This window comes from Mastigoproctus giganteus, chromosome 12 (genome assembly GCF_048544385.1).
Source record: "Mastigoproctus giganteus isolate SK-2022 chromosome 12, ASM4854438v1, whole genome shotgun sequence".
Lineage (NCBI taxonomy): Eukaryota > Metazoa > Arthropoda > Arachnida > Uropygi > Thelyphonidae > Mastigoproctus > Mastigoproctus giganteus.
The window spans coordinates 172,449,598-172,469,610 of record NC_143586.1 but is presented as its reverse complement, the minus strand read 5'-3'; the positions used below and the strand labels follow the sequence as shown (position 1 = coordinate 172,469,610).

The 20,013-nt window shown below is 36.8% G+C and overlaps 1 protein-coding gene across 1 annotated transcript in view; it reads left to right on the top strand.

The window, feature by feature from the left end:
* Positions 1–20,013, top strand: part of LOC150077598 (phospholipid-transporting ATPase ABCA1-like) — a gene marked incomplete at its 3' end in the record, with an annotated part of 856,770 nt that overhangs the window by 183,604 nt on the left and 653,153 nt on the right. Inside the window, exon 6 of the mRNA XM_090386943.1 lies at positions 621–757. Coding sequence (XP_090243069.1) covers positions 621–757 — 137 coding nt within the window. The remainder of the gene's footprint in view (positions 1–620; positions 758–20,013) is intronic.

The window sequence follows — 20,013 nt, the reverse complement described above, 5'->3', positions numbered from 1 at the left end:
GGAGAGGGGAGCAAGTAACTATGAATTATAAAAAAAACACACAATTTGAAACTTCACAGCAATGTTTGTGTTTCACATCAACTGCTCTTGTTCATGCAGATAATTGAAAAGTCTGATTGGTGATCTGACAAGTTCTGATGCACAGTTACCCTGCGCAAACTATAAAAATTCACTTCAGAAACTTAGCAGTAATAGTTTGACTATATTTAGGAAGATAGAAAAAATTTTCAATTTTTAATCATTGATTAACAGTTAATGTAGGATCATTATTTTGTGAGGCACCTGTCAGGTACACTTCCATCAGGTTAAAGTGGAATTCAAGTATGTCCCTCTATGCCTTTCTGATGACTTTCATTTAATCATCCCTTATTTAAATGGTTGCACGAAATGATCTCACGGTGCTGTTCAAGGCAGTCTTAGTTTGCCAGCTTCTGGTGTATATTACCTAGAGTAGACTAAAATAAACTAAATTTTGTCAAACTTGCACATAAACTTAGTGATAAATAAACTATCACAAGTGTGTTTTGAATTATCCTTTAGAGACTATATCAGTTTTGTCTTATAGATATATTCAGTTATATTTTGTTTGAGAATTGACTTTCCTGTAATGAACTTTACAGGCTCAATAAATATCTCAGCTATTATAAAAGATCCTGAAGCATTGAAAGAGGGAATAAGATTACAAGATATAGCTTTAACTGATAATGCAACAGATACTTTTCTTCGTGCCAAAATACAAATGACTGGAATACAAATGGTAAGTAGTTGTTTGTTTTGAAAAGCAATTATTCCTGTTTTTTCGGTTGCAGTTTAAATATTCAGAAATTATGTTTTATTGCTAACTGTTATATTTACATATAACTTTTCTTGAATGCATAGACATTTGCTTTGTATATATCTGAATAAAGATAAAGGTTATCCATTTATTTCCTCTACCAATTGGGCAGGGCATATACCAAAGTAACTATGATTACAGACCACATGTCATTGGATGCAGACTTAAATATTTTTGAGAGGTGTTTTTTTTAATACAGCAAGTGGATGATCAATTCCTAATCTTATTGAATAGAATCTTTATTGAAAGCCTCTGTCCTGATTCCTGGCAAAGGGTCATTGTCCTGGCCTTCTCAGATCTAGGGAAGGATTGAAAAATTCAATGAACTGTCATTCCTGTTACTGTTTATGCAAAATTCTGAAAAAGAAGGATCAATGTTTTGCTTTGTATGGTACTTAGAAGCTGGTGATTCCCATTTCAGTGTAATTTCTAAAGAAACAGTTCAACTTTAGATTATTTAACCTTGAGCCCATTGCATGGGTGAAGTGAGACCCCCTGACAATACTTCAGCAATTCATGCTCTTCATCTACTCCATCCACACAGCTGAAACCTCTAATAGCTGTTTGGAAAATGTTTTCTTTGATTTCTCCACTGAAAATTCCAGGAATTAAGTTAAACCTAATTATGTGCATGTGTTGAATGGCATCTGTCCCATCTGACATTGTGACATTGAAACATCATCTGGAATCAAACTGTTCACATGTTCTTCATGTCTCATACAGCAGCCCTCCAGTTATTGACCGGTTGGCATCCAGTTGCATGCATTCGATGAAGTACACAGGTTTTTCATTTTTGTTTTGCCCACTGATAAGCCCAATGGGGATTTTATTTATAAAAATGAATATAAAAATATAATATATTTTATATTCATTTTTGAATATAAAAATATAAAAAATTTAATATTCTCTAATGCATTAGGGCTTAAAGCCTCAAGCTGTGAAAGAGATTAGACTATGTGTATTTTAGTGCAATTGCATCATTTATACACAGCTAAATAAAGATTAGCAAATTTGCAATAGCGGCATCGTTTAAGTTACATCTCATATTGTGAATACCTTCACAATGAGTTGTCATGACATTGCACTACTTCAGATAAGTAACGCTTCACCCAAAGGAGAAGACTGTTACTTATTCGAAGTAGTGCAATGTCATGGCAACTCGTCGTGAAGGTATTCACAATATGAGATGTAACTTAAACGATGCCGCTATTGAAGATTTGCTAATCTTTATTTAGCTGTGTATAAATGATGCAATTGCACTAAAATACACAAAAAAATTTAATATAAAAAAGTATTTTTCACAATTGTGTTCAGAAAATAGTGAAAATAAAGGTAACATGAAAAAGTGAATAATTTGAATTATATCTTGCTGATTTTTAAAATTGCATGTGTATGAAGCCACCTGATCCCAGTGCCTAGCGGAGTGCTAATTCTTTGGGCTACTAATGATGGCTTAATTAGATTAGAAACATATGTTTGTGATGTTTTTATAAAATCTGAGCATCTGACATAACCTGGTGATAATATAGCATATTGCAAAATCTCTATAACGTCGATCTTAATGATTACCTCCCTGATTTTATTAAAAACTTCCTGTCTAATTGCCTGTTTCAAGCTTGTCAAGTCTGCACCCTCTCAAATGTTTTGCGAACAGGTAAGGATTTCCAGAAGAATCCATTCTAAGTGTCACACTGTTTTTTGTCCAAATAAACTCTATCACAGAACAACTTCCACCAACTGTTAACTATGTACACTAAATTGATGACTATACCGTAATTTGTAATTTATGCAGTATGAGGGTCATTGAAAAGCAACTGCAAAAAAAAGCTATTGATCATCTTGCAACCAGGGTATTGTCTGATGGATTCAGATGATTTTTATCATAGAAGATTATCTGTGTACACTTCTATCACAAACAGAATCTTCATCCTGGTCTGTGAAAAACATCGTCCCATTTCTAGAACCTATAGCCAGAGTCCTAGGGCATCTCCGTAGCCAGGTGGGAAGGAGCAACAGTGTGTAGCACACGCTTCTTGATTAGTCTGGGGTTCGAGCCCATCACCACCAAATACGGAGGATGCGGAAAGGTCAGGGAATGACCACCGCATATTCCCAGAGCAATATGGCCTTAGTTGCTAATGCTCCTAAAAACCAAACAATAAACAAACAAACAAACAAACCAGAGTCCTAGAACTTACTTTTGTTAAGAAGCTGAATTTTCTCTGACACATGTCCATCAGCTGAGAGCAAAGTTTGCCAAAGGGCTCAGCATTCTTTCTCATTCATTTGTGCCCTTTCTCAGTTTTGTGGGATTTTGATTGAAATACCTTATTTCATCTCTATTATACTTTTGTTTACCTCTAAACTTGATTGTGGTTCCTAGGTGCTTTTTCTGCTAGAGATAGCACACTTTGGTGGCTGATCCAATCCAACATCAAGCTATCCTCATTTTTACTGAAGGATTTTGTAATCTCGTGTCTGAAGTCTCTTTATTGAAGTAAATGAAGCATTTCTGTCATTTTGACACAAGCAGCTGTCCCCGCAGTACGATATTTTATTGAAACCCTACTAGTTAATAGTAAAAAATGATGTCATTAGTAGCGGAAATGATGCAAGAATACAGCATTAGCTAAAAAAAATTCCTATTTCACCTTTCAATTCCCTCCAATAGTTTTAGTTTCTATCTTGAATTTGTTTTAGTGATCCACTTCCACAATAACAAATGCAAGTTTGCTCCATGATTCAGGTCAGATTCAAAGAGAGCATCTCTACAAAGATGCTCTCATAATTATGGCTAAGGGTTGGCTTACCTCCTTTGCTGCCACCCTTAATATAATTGGATAGATTCCATCCACTCCAGGTGCCTTTTTTTTTTTTTTGTTTAGGTTCAATAATTTCTCTTCCAATTTCCTTTCCGTTATCACAAAATCATTTAGCACCCCGTTAGTGTTTGAAAATCTGGCTTCCCCATCCCTAAAGCATTCACATTAGTAGAGGCATATGATGCAAGAAAGGGAGCTTATACGGCATCAGGAAAAAAAAAAAAAAAAAAAACATTTTATATGTCCATTCCCTTTAAACATTTGTACAGTTCTTCCTTGAATTTACGTAAGCTATCACCTTCCACAATGACAGTTCGAAGTTTGTTCCAGCAATCAATCCACTGTTTAAAGGCACATCTATTCTACAACTGTCTTTCCTCAATTTGAATACATGCACCCTCAGGTTTGTTATTTGAGCAAGAGGAAGAATCCCATCAGCATTGAGCTCACTCAAACCATTCAAGGCATTATACACCTCAATCAGATTATCTCACAAGTGCCTAGTCTACAGACTGTAAAAATCTGCAGAATTTAAGCCTTTCTTGGTAATACAACTCTTTGTTCCACTCACTAACTTCATTGCCCTTCTCTGTACTTGATCTAGCAAATCTACATCCTTCCTCAAATGAGGCTTCCAGACCTGTTCACAGTACTCAAGGTGTGGCCTGACCATTGCCTTATATAAAAGGATAATCACCTCCTAATCCCTACTAGTAAAATTCTGGTATATGATTGACAAGACCCCATGACCTGCTATGGCAGCCTGTCTGCACTGCTCAGAAAACTTCATATCTAACTGCAGAAACATCCCCAGGTCTTTTTTCATTCTTACCACTCTGAGTGTAGTACCACACAGTTCGTACATTTCTCTGGGGTTACTTCTACCCATATGCAGTACAGTAAGACCCCTGTATCCGTGGGGGGGGGATACGTTCCAAGACCTACCGTGGATGGCTGAAACCATGGATATAAGTGGACACCTGCTGACCCCATATATAATGCGATTTTCTTATACATACATATGCCTAATACAGTTTAATTGATAAATTAAACACAGTAAGACATTACCAACATTAAATAAAGTAATAATAAAGTACAGCAGGCTCTTGATTTACATGAGTTTGGATTGAGGGACACTTCAAGACTCCAAATTAAAAAAAAAAAAAACAACAACCAGAAATCATAAAATTCAAGTAATAACTAGAATTGGTATAAACAGATATTTTGCAAGTCTTAAATAAGCAACAAGAACCGGCATTATAAGTCGTGATTGGGAGATAGTGTACCTATTATCTTGCAACTCCCACTGTCTTTACACCTACCGCTCATGCCGACCGGGCTAGCCGGGTGGGTAAAGTGCCTGCCTGGCAACCCAAAGGTCGCAGGTTTGAATCCCGCCTCGGGCTTGGATCAAAGTACTGAAAAAATCTTGGGAGGTGCATTATGGCTACAGAAACTGATGCGCCAACAACTACCAAAAAAATTTTTTAAAAATTAAAACCTACCGCTCAAAACAAAAAAAAAAAAAAAGTGACCAAATGTTTAGTTTGATTTAATGCGTCGCGTCAGTTGTGTTCTGTAGCACTGCAAAAGGACAAATTTTGTTTCTTTATTTATGTCAGGGATATCAGATTTTATTATTTTTTTTTTATAGTAACTTTTTTTTTTTTTTTTTTTTTTTGTTTCAAAATTGCGAAAATTATGGGCAAATGCAAGAGTTGTGCTTTCAAATTAAACGAAAACTTGAAATTATTCAAAAGTTTTAAAATGGTGCATACGTTAATCTTTAAAGAACCATTATAATGTTGGTGACCGAACCATACGTGACATTGTAAAAAATAAAAAGAAGCTTTTTGATTTAAAATTGACATCGTAAAAACAAAAGGAAGCATCGTATTGGACATGCGAGTAGTACATGTTAAAAGCTTTTTTTTTTTTTTTTTTGTTTTCGTTTTTTTTTTCTGTGGTTAACAGCGGGTAACTGAATCAGTGGATATCGAATCAGCAGATATGGGGGCACAACTGTACTTTGCATTTGTCAATGTTAAACTTCAGTTGCCACTTCTCAGCCAACAGCATAACTTTTTAGATACTGTTGCAATAGCATACTATCCTGTCAATAATAACCCTGTAAACTTGGACCTTAAGCTTGATATACCTTCATCAATATCATTGATAATTATACAAAACAACAGAGGACCCAATATGGACCTCTGGGGGTCACCACTAATAACAATAGGCCATGAAGAGCCAGTGTCCACTGATCATCACTGTCTTCTCCCTATAAAACAATCTCTTCATTCATAGCAGCAACTTGCCTTTAATGACATACTGCTCCAATTTGTACAGTAGTCTTCCATGTGCAACAGTATCAAAAGCTTGCCTGAAATCCAAATATATGATATCAAAATTATTGTTTGCATCCATTTCCTTTGTGACCACATCATAATATCTAATCAATTTGGTGAGACAAGACTTCTTCCCTTTAACAAACCCATACTGTGTCTCAACTATAATTGCTATCTTGTCTAGTTGAACTTGTAATGCTTCTTTAACCAGTGGCTCCATCATCTTTCCCAGAACAGAAGTTAAACTAACAGGTCTGTAATTACTCGTGTCATCCTTTGAACCCCCTTTGTGAATTGGAGATACATTTGCACATCTCCAGTCCGTGGGGATATCTGCTGGGTTCATGAATGCTCTCACGATTATAACTTAGGATTCACTTACTTCCCCTGCTGCCTCCTTTAATCTATCTGGATAGATCCCATTCATGCTAGGTGCCTTTGTTATGTTTAACTTCAACAATTTCTCCTCCACTTTGCTCTCAGTTATTACAAAATCATTAAGCTCCCTGTTCGAGTTTAATAAGCTTCTGTCCTCTACTTTCCTAAAGAATTCCTGATGTTCAAATGTAGATGCAAAATACTCATTCAGTTTGTCAGCTATCTGAACAGGATCATGTCTTGTTCCTGATTCATATCCTTCCTTCTAGAGATTATATAAGTAAAGAAGTCTTTGCTATTTTTCTTTGATCCTTTGCCAAAGATTTCTCATAACCTCCTTTCGTTTGCCTAACCTCCTCTGTGACTTGATTACATACAAGCTTATATCTACCATAAACTTCTGTGTCGCCTGATAATTTATATGCATCCCATGCATTTTTCTTCTCTGCCACGAGTCTCATTGCCGACCGCGCTAGCCGGGTGGGTAAAAGTGCCTGCCTGGCAACCTAAAGGTCGTGGGTTCGAATCCCACCTCTAGCTTGGATCAGAGTAAATGCAAAAAATTTGGGAGATGCATTATGGCCACAGAAGCCGATGTGCCAACAACTAACAAAATAATAATAATAATAATAAAAAAAAACAAGTCTCATTAGTTCATCTGATATCCATTTAGGCCTAAACCTTGAACAGGATTTCTAATTTGGTATGAAAAGTTCAGTAGTTTCCAAGATTAATTCCTTGAATGCTTCCCATTTAGAATTTGCTGTTGGTAACATCATCAATTATTTCCACTGTATAGAATTTAAAAAACTCTGAGACCACTGTAGTCACCTTTATGAAAGCAGAAACCCTTTCATTAACCTCTGATGGTAATTATATCTATATGTAAATCTCACATCAGTACACTGTGATCCCTACTTAGTGCTTCCTTGATCTGCAAGGTGCCTCCGTAGCCAGGTGGGAAGGAGCAACAGTGTGTAGCACACGCTTCTTGATTAGACCGGGGTTCGAGCCCATCACCACCAAATACGGAGGATGCGGAAAGGTCAGGGAATGACCACTGCATATTCCCGGAGCAATATGGTCTTAGTTGCTAATGCTCCTAAAAACCAAAAACAACAACAACCTTTATCTGCAGACTCTTAATGCATGGAGGATCACTGGTGATAATCAGATCAAGAGTATTACTCCCTCTTGTTGCTTCTCGAACATGCTGCTGTAGAAAACAACTATCCAATAAATCCAAAAAAGCCTTGATAATGTGCATCCAATAAATCTAAAAACGCCTTGATAATGACTGGAACTTGTGGGTAGTAACCTACCCACAAGTTCCAGTCAATATCTGGGAAGTTAAAATCTCCCGTTATAAGACATTCTGATGTCTGCTCTATTTCTCTGTACAATTGTTTGTTGTACTCATCAGTGTCATGAGGCCTATAACACAGTTCTACTCTAATTTTTGCTTTCCCATTGCTTATGTCACACCAAACTGATTCAACATTGCACTGTCCATATGTCAACTGGATGCACTTCCTTTGATTTTATGTGATTCTTAACAGACAGCATCACTCCTCCTCCCCTTCTACCCTCTTATCCTGCTGTATCCATTGTACTCCATAAATTCCAATTCTGCACTGCTTATATCCGTGTGGTACCACATCTCTGATATCACAACAATATCCAATATCCACTTTTTGTGTCTTGACCAGCAGTTCAAATTCATCAAATTTAATTACTATAAACCTAACATTGGTGTATATGCAAGTATATATACACCTATTTTTACTCTTAGTTATCTTAACACAACTCATGTATTTGCTTGTTCCATGATGACTCCCAGCAGCCCTTGAAATCCCCAGGATCTTGCTTTCCAGACAGCTGCTTATTCCAGTAGAAGCAGTGCAAGAATCACTTCACCTCTGCCTGTGTGCTACCGTTAATCTATTAGTCTGTGAATCTCCCCCCCTCCCCAAGATACGTTTTCTGACCTACTTAACAATTCCTCGATAGCATCACCAAATATCCTTGCACCCTTTCTGTTTAAGTGTATCCCATCCCTGTAGAAACAATCTCTCCTGTTAACAAGCACAGACTACACTGAAAAAAAATCTACCCCATGATCCTTGCACAATCTCTCCAGTCCGAACTGATTGACAAGGCTCTCATCATATACTCCCTATCGTGTCTGGGCAGAATTGCAGACACCTGCAAATTTAACCCTACCTCGACTCTTTTTCAACATTGACCTGTGCTTGTTAAGTCCGCAGATCTCCTACTCTTAATGTCATTAGTGCCAATGTGTACAACAAGGGTTAGCAATATTTTTGAGTTAAGAGCCATTTTTGATTTAATTAAAAAAACAGAAGAATCCGATGAGCCGCACCTCAGGTAATATATTGTGCAAAAAGAATGGTGGAATATAACCAGGGTATGTCTGCTAGAGGCAAAAGTTGATGATGTAGAGTAGATATCATCTTTTAAGGGCACAAAGGGTGATATTGTTGTACATGTTTGCACTAATGACATTAAGAGTAGGAGACCTGCAGACTTACTTAGCAAGTTGCTGGTCTCACAGGAGCTAGTTATTGCTGGTGACCCAATTGTCAGGGAAACGGGAAATATATTGTGCAAAAAGGGTAGATGGAATAGAACCAGGATATGTCTGCCAGGGACAAACGTTGATGACGTTGTAGAGCAGATATCATATTTTAAGAGCGCAAAAGGTGATATCCTTGTACACGTTGGCACTAATGAAATGAAGTGTAGGAGATCTTCGGATTTACTAAGCAAGTACAGGTCAGTGCTGAAAAAAAGTCATGAGTTAGGGTTAAATTTGAAAGTGTCTCCAATCCTGCCCAGAAACAATAGAAGGGAGTATATGGTGAGAGCCTTTTCAATCAATTTGGCCCTGGAGAGATTGTACAGGACTCATGGGGTAGAATTTTTCTCAGCGTGGTCTGTGCTTGTTAACAGGAGAGATTGCTTCTACAGGAATGAGATACGCTTAAATGGAAAGGGTGCAAGAATATTTGCTATACTATCGAGGCAATGTTAGGTGGGTCAGAAAACTGTTAGCTTTTGGGGGGGGGGGGTTCACAGACTAATAGGTTAACAGTAGCTGCAGGCAGAGGTGGAAATGATTCTTGCACTGCTTCTACTGGAATGAGCAGCAGCCCAGAAAGCCAGTTTCTGGAGATTTTAGGACCTGCTGGGGGTCATGAAACAAGTAAATACATTGGCTATGTTAGAATAACTAAAAGTAAGAACAGATGCATGCCAATGCTAGGAGTATAGTAAACAAATTTGATGAATTTGAAGTGCTTGTTAAGACACCCAATGTGGATATTGTTGGGATATCAGAGACTTGGTGCCACTCAGATATAATGGATGCAGAATTGGAATTTGGGGAGTACAATGTGTACAGAAAGGATAGACAGGATAGAAGGGAGGTGGGTTATGTTATTTGTTAAGAAACACAAAACCTAAGGAAGTGCATCCAGTTGACATAGATGGACAGTGCAATGTTGAGTCAAACAGTGGACAGTGCAAAGTTGGTGTGATATAAGCACTGGGAGAGCAAAAATGCAGGTAGGAGTTTGTTATAGGCCTAATGATTCTGATGAGTACAAAGAACAATTATACAGAGAAATAGTGTGTCAATAATGGGGGATTTTAAATTCCTAGATATAGACTGGAATTTGTGAGTTGGTCACTTGCACACTAGCAAGGATTTTGTGGATTTATTGCATGATTGTTTTCTACAGCAGCATGTTAGAGAGGCAACAAGAGTAACACTCTTGATCTGAATATCAGCAGTGATTATTCATGCATTAAGAATTTCCAGATAAAGGAACCACTATGTAGCAGTGATCACAGTCTACTGATGTGGGATTTACTTAAAGATGTTATTATCATCAGGGGTAAAGGTAAGGGTTTTTGCTTTCGTAAAAGCGACTACAGTGGTCTCAGAGTTTTTTAGGTGCTATACAGAGGGACCAACTGATGTTAACAACAGCAAAATATGAGAGCATCCTTGGACTCGAGGGAAGTCCCCACAAACTGGAGATGTGCGAATGTATATTCAATTCACAAAGGGGGATCAAAGGGTGATACAAGTAATTACAGACCTGTTAGTTTGACTTCTGTTCCAGGGAAAATAATGGAGTCACTGGTTAAAGAAGCATTGCAGGATCATTTAGATAAGACTGCAGCAATAATTCAGACACAGCATGGGCGATCTGTAGCCAGGTGGGCAGGAGCAGCAGTGCGTAGCACACGCTTCTTGATTAGACCGGGGTTCGAGTCCGTGACCACCAAATACGGAGAATGTGGAAAGGTAAGGGAATGACCACCGCATATCTCCGGAGCAATATGGTCTTAGTTGCTAATGCTCCTAAAAACCAAAACAACAACAGCAGCATGGGCGAAGGGGAAGTTTTGTCTGACCAATTTGATTGGATACTATGATGTGGTCACAAAGGAACTGGATGCAAAAAATAATTTTGATATCCTATATTGTATTTCAGGAAAGCTTTTGATACTGTTTCACATGGAAGACTACTGTACAAATTGGAGCAGTATGGCATTAAGGATTAGTTGTTACAATGGAGAAAAGGATGGTTGAGTGGGAGAAGACAGAGTGGTGGTCAATGGGTACTGCTCTATTTGAACTTTCTGTTATTTGTGGTGTGCCTCTGGTTTCGTTTTTGGGCCCATTGTTGTTTTGTATATTTATCAATTATATTGATAAATGTATATCAAGCTGTCAAAGTTTTCAGATGATACAACCCATGGCAGGGTTGTTAATAACAGTAATGGCAGTATGCTGCTGCCATTTGTGTAGATGGGCTGAGAAGTGGCCACAGCAGTTTAACATTGACAAATGCAAAGTACTCCATATGGATAGCAGTAACCCCAGAGAAATGTACCAACTATGTGTTGTTATACTCAGGGTAGTGGAGAATGAAAGATACCCGGGGGTAATTGTGCAGTCAAATATGAAGTTTTCTGAGCAGAGCAGACAGGCTGCCAGAGTATGTCATGGGGTCTTGTCAATTATATATAGGGATTTTGCGAGCAGCGATAAGGAGGTGATTATCCCCTTGTATAAGGCAATGATCAGGCCATACCTTGAGTACTGTGTACAGGTCTGGATTTCTCATTTTATGATGTGGAGTTGCTAGAACAAATACAGAGAAGGGCAACAAGGCTGGTGAAGAAAACAAAGGGGTGCTCTTATGAAGAAAGGCTTATGTTCTGCAAATTGCAGCTTCTGGAGACTAGGCACCTGTGAGGTGATCTGATTGAGGTGTTTAAGGCCTTGAATGGATTGAGCAGGCTTAATGCTGATGGGATTCTTCCTCTTGCTCAGATTTCAAACATGAGGGGATATAGATTCAAACTGAGGAAAGACAGTTGCAGAATAGATGTGTGGAAATTTGTCTTTAGCCATCGGGTAGTTGATTACTGGAACAAACTTCTATCTGTTGTTGTAGAAGTTGATAGCTTAATTAAATTCAAGGCAGAACTAGACAAACATTTGGAATGAATGGATCAGTGAAATTTGAAGGTTTTTTTGTTTTTTTTGTTTTGGCTGATGCTGTATAAGCTTGCTTTCTTGCATCATGTGCCTCTACTAATGCTAATGCTAGTACAAGTCAGTGTTGAAAAAGAGTCGCGAGTTAGAGTTAAATTTGTAAGTCTGCAATTCTGCCCAGACACAATAGGAGGGAATGCATGATGAGAGCCTTGTCAATGAATTTGACCCTGGAGAGATTGTGAAGGATCGTGGGGTAGAATTTTTCTCAACAAGGAGGACAAGGAGTTGATTATACCTTTGTATAGGGCTTTGTGTACGGTCAGGTCCCAACTTGAGTACTGCATACAGGTCTGGAGGCCTCATTTTAGGAAGGATGTAGTGTTGCTAGAATGAGTATAGAGAAGGCAACGAGATTGCTTAGTAAAACAAAGAGTTGGTGTAACCAATAAAGGTTAAGTTCTGCAACTAATAAAAATGCCTCTACTAATAAAATTATCCAACTTATGGCAACCTAACTGATTCCAACTTTAGAGCTACTTATTTACCATAATTAAAAATTTGAATTCTCCTACCACTCACTCTATACTAAAACAATGGTGGCAAGATTCGAACGAAACAACGGTTCTACATGTATATCAAGCAGCAACCTACAAAATCTCTAGCTAAATTAAAAATAAAAATACCGAGCATGACTAGGACTATAAAGCTACTTATAGAGTAAGATATAACATGACAGTTAAGTCGATAAAAATTCAAAGGATTTCAAAAACTTCTTGATTTCTTGGAGCTTGAAAATTCACTGCTTGCACATGTATAATCTCATCCTCGTATCTATTCCACATATATTCTACATCTGAATGTAGAGGCAAATACCTGTTCAATTTGTCAGCAACTTGAGCAGGGTCATCGGTATTGAACCTATTGACATCAAGTGGCCCAATGTGATTCAACTCCTTTCTACTGTTAATATAAGCATAGAAATCTTTGCTGCTGTTCTTTGTGTTATTTGATAGAAACTGCTCATAATTTTCCTTAAATTGCCTAACCTCCTTTGTAACTTGATTACAGATTAATGTATGTATACCACAGACTTCTGTATTATCTGATAATTTTTATGCATCCCATGCATTTTTCTTTACTGACGGATCAGTTTATCCAACCTCCATTAAGGTCTAAGCCTTGAACAAGCTTCTAGGCTTTTGATACCTACTAAGTATTTCTTAGTAGGTATCAAAAGCCTAGTAGCTTGTATGTTTATTTTCCTATATACAGTAGACTCTCGATTTTCCGCAATAGATGGTGAAAAAAAAAAAAAAAAATCCCAGTTAATCCAAAAATATAGAAGTCCCAGACATACATGAGAGATACGTTCCAGGACTTCTTACGTAAGTTGAGTTTTATGTAACTCGGGAATGACTAATAATGTATTGCTACTATATTATTATTGACAAATGTGAATTCAGTGTGATACAGTAAATCCTCAAGTTAACGGACCCCGATATTTCGGATTTATTATTATTATTAATATCAATTTATTTTCAAAGAAGTGTCCCTTTACAGCTATCTAGCTAGAGGATATTTAACGGACCCAACAAATAATACAGTAATGTACATATTGATCTTGACCGTATTATTTTTTTTAGGTTATACAAAACTTGTGTTATTATTTATTAAAAATTAATAATAATTACCTATTTCCATTATTGTTTTGATAATTACCTAATTTTATTTTTATAATCAAACACAGAAAATTGTAATCAGGAAATTGTTTTTTATTCTTTCTGAAAACGTGTTCAAATAGCTGTTTTCCCAGATTACAGAAAACAGATAAGAGCATGCAGTGCCTTCCGAGCAGATCATAACTCGGGACACTAAACTGCAGGTCTACCGTTGTTGTTGTTGTTGTTATTTGGTTTTCAGGAGCATTAGCAACTAAGGCCATATTGCTCCGGGATATACGGTGGTCATTCCCTGACCTTTCCGCATCCGCCGTATTTGGTGGTGACGGGCTCGAACCCCGGTCTAATCAAGAAGCGTGTGCTACGCACTGCTGCTCCTTCCCACCTGGCTACGGAGGCGCCAGAAGCAGGTCTACCGACTCGCTTTGTTTTGGTCTCAGTCTGTTTCTGTGATTTCTGAATTGTGACTTTTATTTATTAAATAATTTTGCAATCCTTGTAATTTAAAATGGCATCAAGTGATAGAGGAGTTAAAAGAAAGCGTGTGAACTTAAATGTGGCACAGAAATTAGAGCTAATTGAGAAATTAGAACAAGGCATCTCAGTAGCACATGATTGTGAAATTTACGGCATAAAAAAAACAAACTGTTTCTGATATCCGTAAATCAAAGGCCAAATTGCAACATAATTATATATTGTACAGTACTGTATATTGTATTAAAGCTTTTTTTTTTTACATTAAGAACAATAAAAAATCCCCCGCTTAGGTTACATTCGATTTAATGGACTTACAGCATTAACTGACACCCCTTCTCCCCTCATCATCATCATCATCAGCCATTTTCAATCCACTGCAGGATGAAGGCCTCTCCAGCAACTTTCCAGTTCCTTCTGTTTTGAGCACTGGCCATCCATTTACTACTCAAAAACTCATGAATTTCATCTATCCATCTTCGCCTTTGTCTTCCAGGTTTTCTTCTAGCTCCTCTTGGGTACCATTCTGTTATTTTCTTAGTCCATCTGTCATCATGTCTTCGAGCTATGTGTCCTGCCCAAGACCATTTTAGTTCTTTAGTTTTGATAAGAATGTCCTTTACTTGAGTTTGCTGCCTAATCCACGTGTTTCTCTTCTTATCTAACAGTCTGATTCCCAATATAATTCGTTCCATTCTTCGCTGTGTAGTTCTTAGCTTCTCTTCCATTCTTTTGGTGAGTGCCCAAGTTTCACTTCCATAAGTCAAGGTGGGGAGTATACATTGATTCATTATTTTACGTTTCAGACAAACTGGGATATTGCTCTTCAGTATGTGACTATATTTCCTGAATGCTATATATCCAAAATTTATTCTTCTCTTGACTTCCAGCCATTTATCATTATTACAGCTAATAACTTGTCCCAGATAAGTATATGACTCCACCTTTTCAATTACTGCTCCTTCAATCATTATTTCCCTTTCCGTGGCATACTTGTTCATCATTACTTTTGTTTTAGCCATATTCATCTTTAGTCCAAAATCCTTACTAACTGTGCATAACTGATTAAGATTTTCCTCTAATTCTTTGGGATCGTGGCTTATGACCACAATGTCATCTGCAAATCGTAAATGGTTTAGGTACTCTCCGTTCACATTGACTCCTTTCTGCGACCAGTCTAATCTTCTGAAAGCTTCCTCAAGGGCAGCAGTAAACAGCTTTGGAGATATTGTGTCTCCTTGTCGAACTCCTTTCTCAATTTTAAATTTGCTACTGTCTTTGTCTAGTCTAATAAAGGATGTAGCACTCTCATATATTTTCTTCAAAATCATAATATATGGGGTATCTATGCCTTGTCTTTCCAGTGCCCGAAACATTGCCTTATGCTGTATGGAGTCAAATGCCTTTTCATAATCCACAAATGCCAGGCATAATGGTGTTTTATATTCATTTGCTTTCTCCATTAGCTGTGATATTATGTGAAGGTGATCCATAGTTGAGAATCCTGTCCTAAAGCCAGCTTGCTCTTTCGGTTGATTCTCATCAAGTATTCTTTCTAATCTGTTAGTAATGACCCTTGTGAACAACTTGTAGATATGGGATAACAAGCTAATTGGTCTATAATTTCCAATTTCTGATTTATCTCCTTTCTTATGCAGCAAAACTATGATTGCATTATTCCACTGCTTAGGCATCGCACCTTTTCTAATGCACTTTGTGAAGAGCCTTGCCAGTTTTTGTGTTATGTCTCTTCCTCCCAATTTTAACAACTCTACAGTAACTTCATCTTCCCCCGGGGCTTTCCGATTCTTCATTTTCTTCAATGCATGTTCTACCTCATCAGGAAGAATATCGTTTATGTCGTATGTGTTGCTACTTTGCAATCCATCTTCCCCACTGCTGCCCTTCCCCACTGCTCCCTTCTCCCCTATTAGTCCATTAAATCGAGGGTTTACTGTACTTGTTAATGTTTGACCATTTTCATACATCCTTATTATTTTAATTTTATGATCCAAATTGATCGCTCTCCTTTTGTTGGTAGATTTACTAGTACCGCTGTCACTTATTCTCTTAGTAAGCACCATGATAACAGTCAAAATGAAATTTTCTGTAAAGAACTTCACAGGGTTAAAGCAAACTCACTATTATCACCCCACACAAGCTTACATTTTACTAAAGCACATTTCTGGAGGTTACTACCAGATAAAAACAATTTGCAGTTTTCAGTTTATTGGGCTTTTCTGTTAGTGTGTAAATGGGTAGTAAACTCGATCTTATTGCATTAGTGATAATACCAATAGCTGGAATTCAGTGGGGTTTTACGTTATCATGGCGAAAAGTGTCCCCCCCTTCACTGAAATCTTCAGTCATATAAAAAAAACCAAATAAATTTTAAGAATCTTCTCTTTCCTATTTTTTTGCTTGTTACTTCGTATCTTACTTGTGCAATCTGTGCGTGCCGTGATTGTCGTTACTGATTGATTATTATTATTTTTTGTTTGTTTTAAATTTTACAATCCTAAAAAAAAAAAAAAATTTGAGTAAAAAAAAGTTTACGTCCGCTGCGTAAGTTTGAGGACTTACTGTATCGAAAAATGTTCAGCAACCTATGTAAAAAATATGGCAGTAGATAAAACACAGAAAACCTTGCCACGCACTACACACGTGACCAATACGATGCTTCCCTTCATTGTTTACAATGTCCATTTTAAATCTAATAGCTTCCCTTTATTTTTTACAATGTTGCGTATGGTTTGGTCACCAACATTATAGTGGTTCATTATAGATTTAACGGGTGCACCGTTTTCAGTTTTCAAACTTTTGAACAATTTCAAGTTTTTGTTTAACTGAAAATGCAACTCTTTTGCGTTTACCTATCATTTTCGCGATTTCTAAACAAAAAATATATATATATATTTACTATAAAAAAATTTCGACATCTGTGACCTAAATAACAAAATGAAATTTGTCTTTTTGCACTAAATCAGAACACAAAAATCGACGCGATGCACTAAATATTTCTTCTTCTTTTTTTTTTTTTTTTTTTTTTGAGCGGGGGTTACAACTAATAGGCACACTAATCTCCTAATGACGACTTATAACGCTCACTTCTTGTTGCTTATTTACGACTTGCAAAATATCTGTTTATTATCTATTTTGTTATTACTTGAATTTTATAATTTCTGGCTGATATATATATATATTTTTTTTAACTTGAAGTATTGAACAGTCCTGGTTAATCTGCTTCCCAGCAAATCGAGAGTCTGCTGTACTTCCTGTCAGATTTTTCATCAGATGGTATTAAAGATCTTTAGCAGAGAAGACTTCAGAACCATCTTTCTCACATTGGAGAAATAGAAGAGGTGTATATCTTTTATGACATCATTAAAATCGCCATGCACAAAGCAGCTAATGAAGCACTAGGCCAAATTGATAATAAATATAAACAACAGTATTGGTGGAACGAAGAGGTAGCCAGGTTGATGAAAGAAAAGAAAAGAGCTTATAACAAATGATTAATGAATAGAAATCAGGAAAATAAAGAAGAATACAAAAGGTGTAAACGGAAAATTGCTGAATCCAAGAATGCGGCATGGGAGAAAAGATGCCAAGAAACTGAGATCTCATCAGGAGGAACATAATCATCTGAAGCTTTCTTGAGCTTGACAGCACTGAAAACAAATAAATCGCAATCAAATAAAAACTTTATTGATATGCCAACATGGGAAAATCATTATAATAACCTCTTTAACGAAAGACTACCTCAATATCAGAACATAATTACCCCTCCACCAGTGGATAAAGGAAATATAGAAATTACGAAACATCGAGTACTGGACTGCACAAAGTTAATGAAAAACAAAAAATCTCCAGGCCCTGGGAACAGCGATCGAACTTATTAAATATGGACCACCACGTTTAATTGATCCGATCGCACAACTGTTGAACAGATATGTACAGCTAAGAAAAACACCAAAGGAATGGAAAGTTAGCTATATATCATCCATTTATAAAAAAGGAAATAGGCAGGATCCTTGGAACTATAGAGGCCTAAGTGTGAATTGCACTATGTCCAGATTGTACTCTAAGGTGCTTCAGTTAAAATGACGAGAGGAGGTAAAAGATAAGATTACTAAAGAACAAAGTAGATTTAGGTCTGGTCGCTCGTGTAAGTCATTTGTATATTCTGCAGCAACTAGTGGAGTAAAGAAGAGCAAGGAATAAAGATACCCACCCACTTTGCCTTTATTGATCTAGAAAAGGCTTATGACTCTGTTCCACGAAACGAATTATCGAAAGCCCTACAACAGATGTCAATTGATCCAGAACTTGTTGAACTGATTATGGAATTATACAATAACAATGTGGCATTTATTAAAGTTGGAAAGTCTCTATCTTACCCAATCTATCCAACAAAGGGGCTCAGGTAAGGATGTAGCTTATCACCTCTACTGTTTAATGTTTTCTTGGAATGCACCTTGCAAGAAAAGAAGCTGTGGTGTATTTACACCAAAGAGAAGACTGTGGTGTATTTACACCAATATTATGGCGCCTCCGTAGCCAGATGGGCAGGAGCAGCAGTGTGTAGCACACACTTCTTGATTAGACCAGGGTTTGAGCCCGTGACCACTAAATACGGAGGATGCAGAAAGGTTAGGGAATGACCACCGCAAAACCCCGGAGCAATATGGCCTTAGTTGCTAATGCTCCTAAAAACCAAATAACAAACAAACAACGGCCTTGTTGCATTGACTTTCACTCAAACATTATTATATACATCTTTTAGCATCTCTCATATTGTGTGATTATCTTCACAACTGGATTGTCATGTCTGCTATACCAGGGTACCTGCCCACCCACTGATGAAGGGCCAACAAGCCTTGAAACTGTGCCATCTGGGTGGTGGTGCCCACTGAGAATAAGTAACAATAGTCTTCTCTTTTAGTGAAGCGTTACTTATTCGAGGTAGTGCAATACATGGCAACTCGTTGTGAAGGATGAGCACAATATGAGATACAGATAAAATGATGCCCTTTCACACTACAAACGTAGTTTTTTCGTTTAAGAGTTTTCTATGGTGTATTTACACCAATATTATATAAATTAACAATAATATAAATATATAATATAGAATACAATAATGATTATGTAGCTACTTATTGATATACAGATACATTGAATGGAACTTTTTCAAGGGTTAAAATATTCAATATATCCCATCAATAATTAGCAATGTTTCTGATTGCTATCTGCCTGTTTAACTAGGTCCAATTAATAAACATAAAGATGATTTATGCTAAACTTTAAATTTAACAGCAAACAGGCAAGATAACAGCTAGCCCGACAGATTGCTTTGAATCGAATATACAGAATATAATACTGAAAAAAGAGGGCCAACCATAATTTTCATTTCAGTTGTGGTGATATTATTTAATTTATATTTGCAAAAAAAAGCTGGTGCTGGCATAAGGAGAAAAGGAAGTAAGGATAAGTATAGTAATAATACCTCAGTTTCCCTCGAATTGCTCTAATAGATCTTTAGGTGTAAAAATTTAGGGTTAGATAGCAAAAAGTGAAAAGTAAAGAAAACAGCTTTTTCTTTACTTTTCACTTTACTAGAGGGGTCGGGCAGTTATGCCAAACCCTTTAGTTATCGATCCTGGTATGACTACAAGAGGTTAAAGGATGGTATTTAATGGACAAAAATAGGTTTTCTATAATGATGAAATATAGAATAGCAATGAAGAAATAAAGGAATGGTTAATTCCAAATACCAGAATGTTGAATATTTAGATAAATATTTAAATAAATTTGAAATTAGTAATAATTATAATTAATATAATTCATCTTAACTGACATAGTAATAAATTACAGACAATCTTTACAGAACTGTTAAATTAACTTGTTACTACCAAATAGCAGACAATCTTTGCAGAAC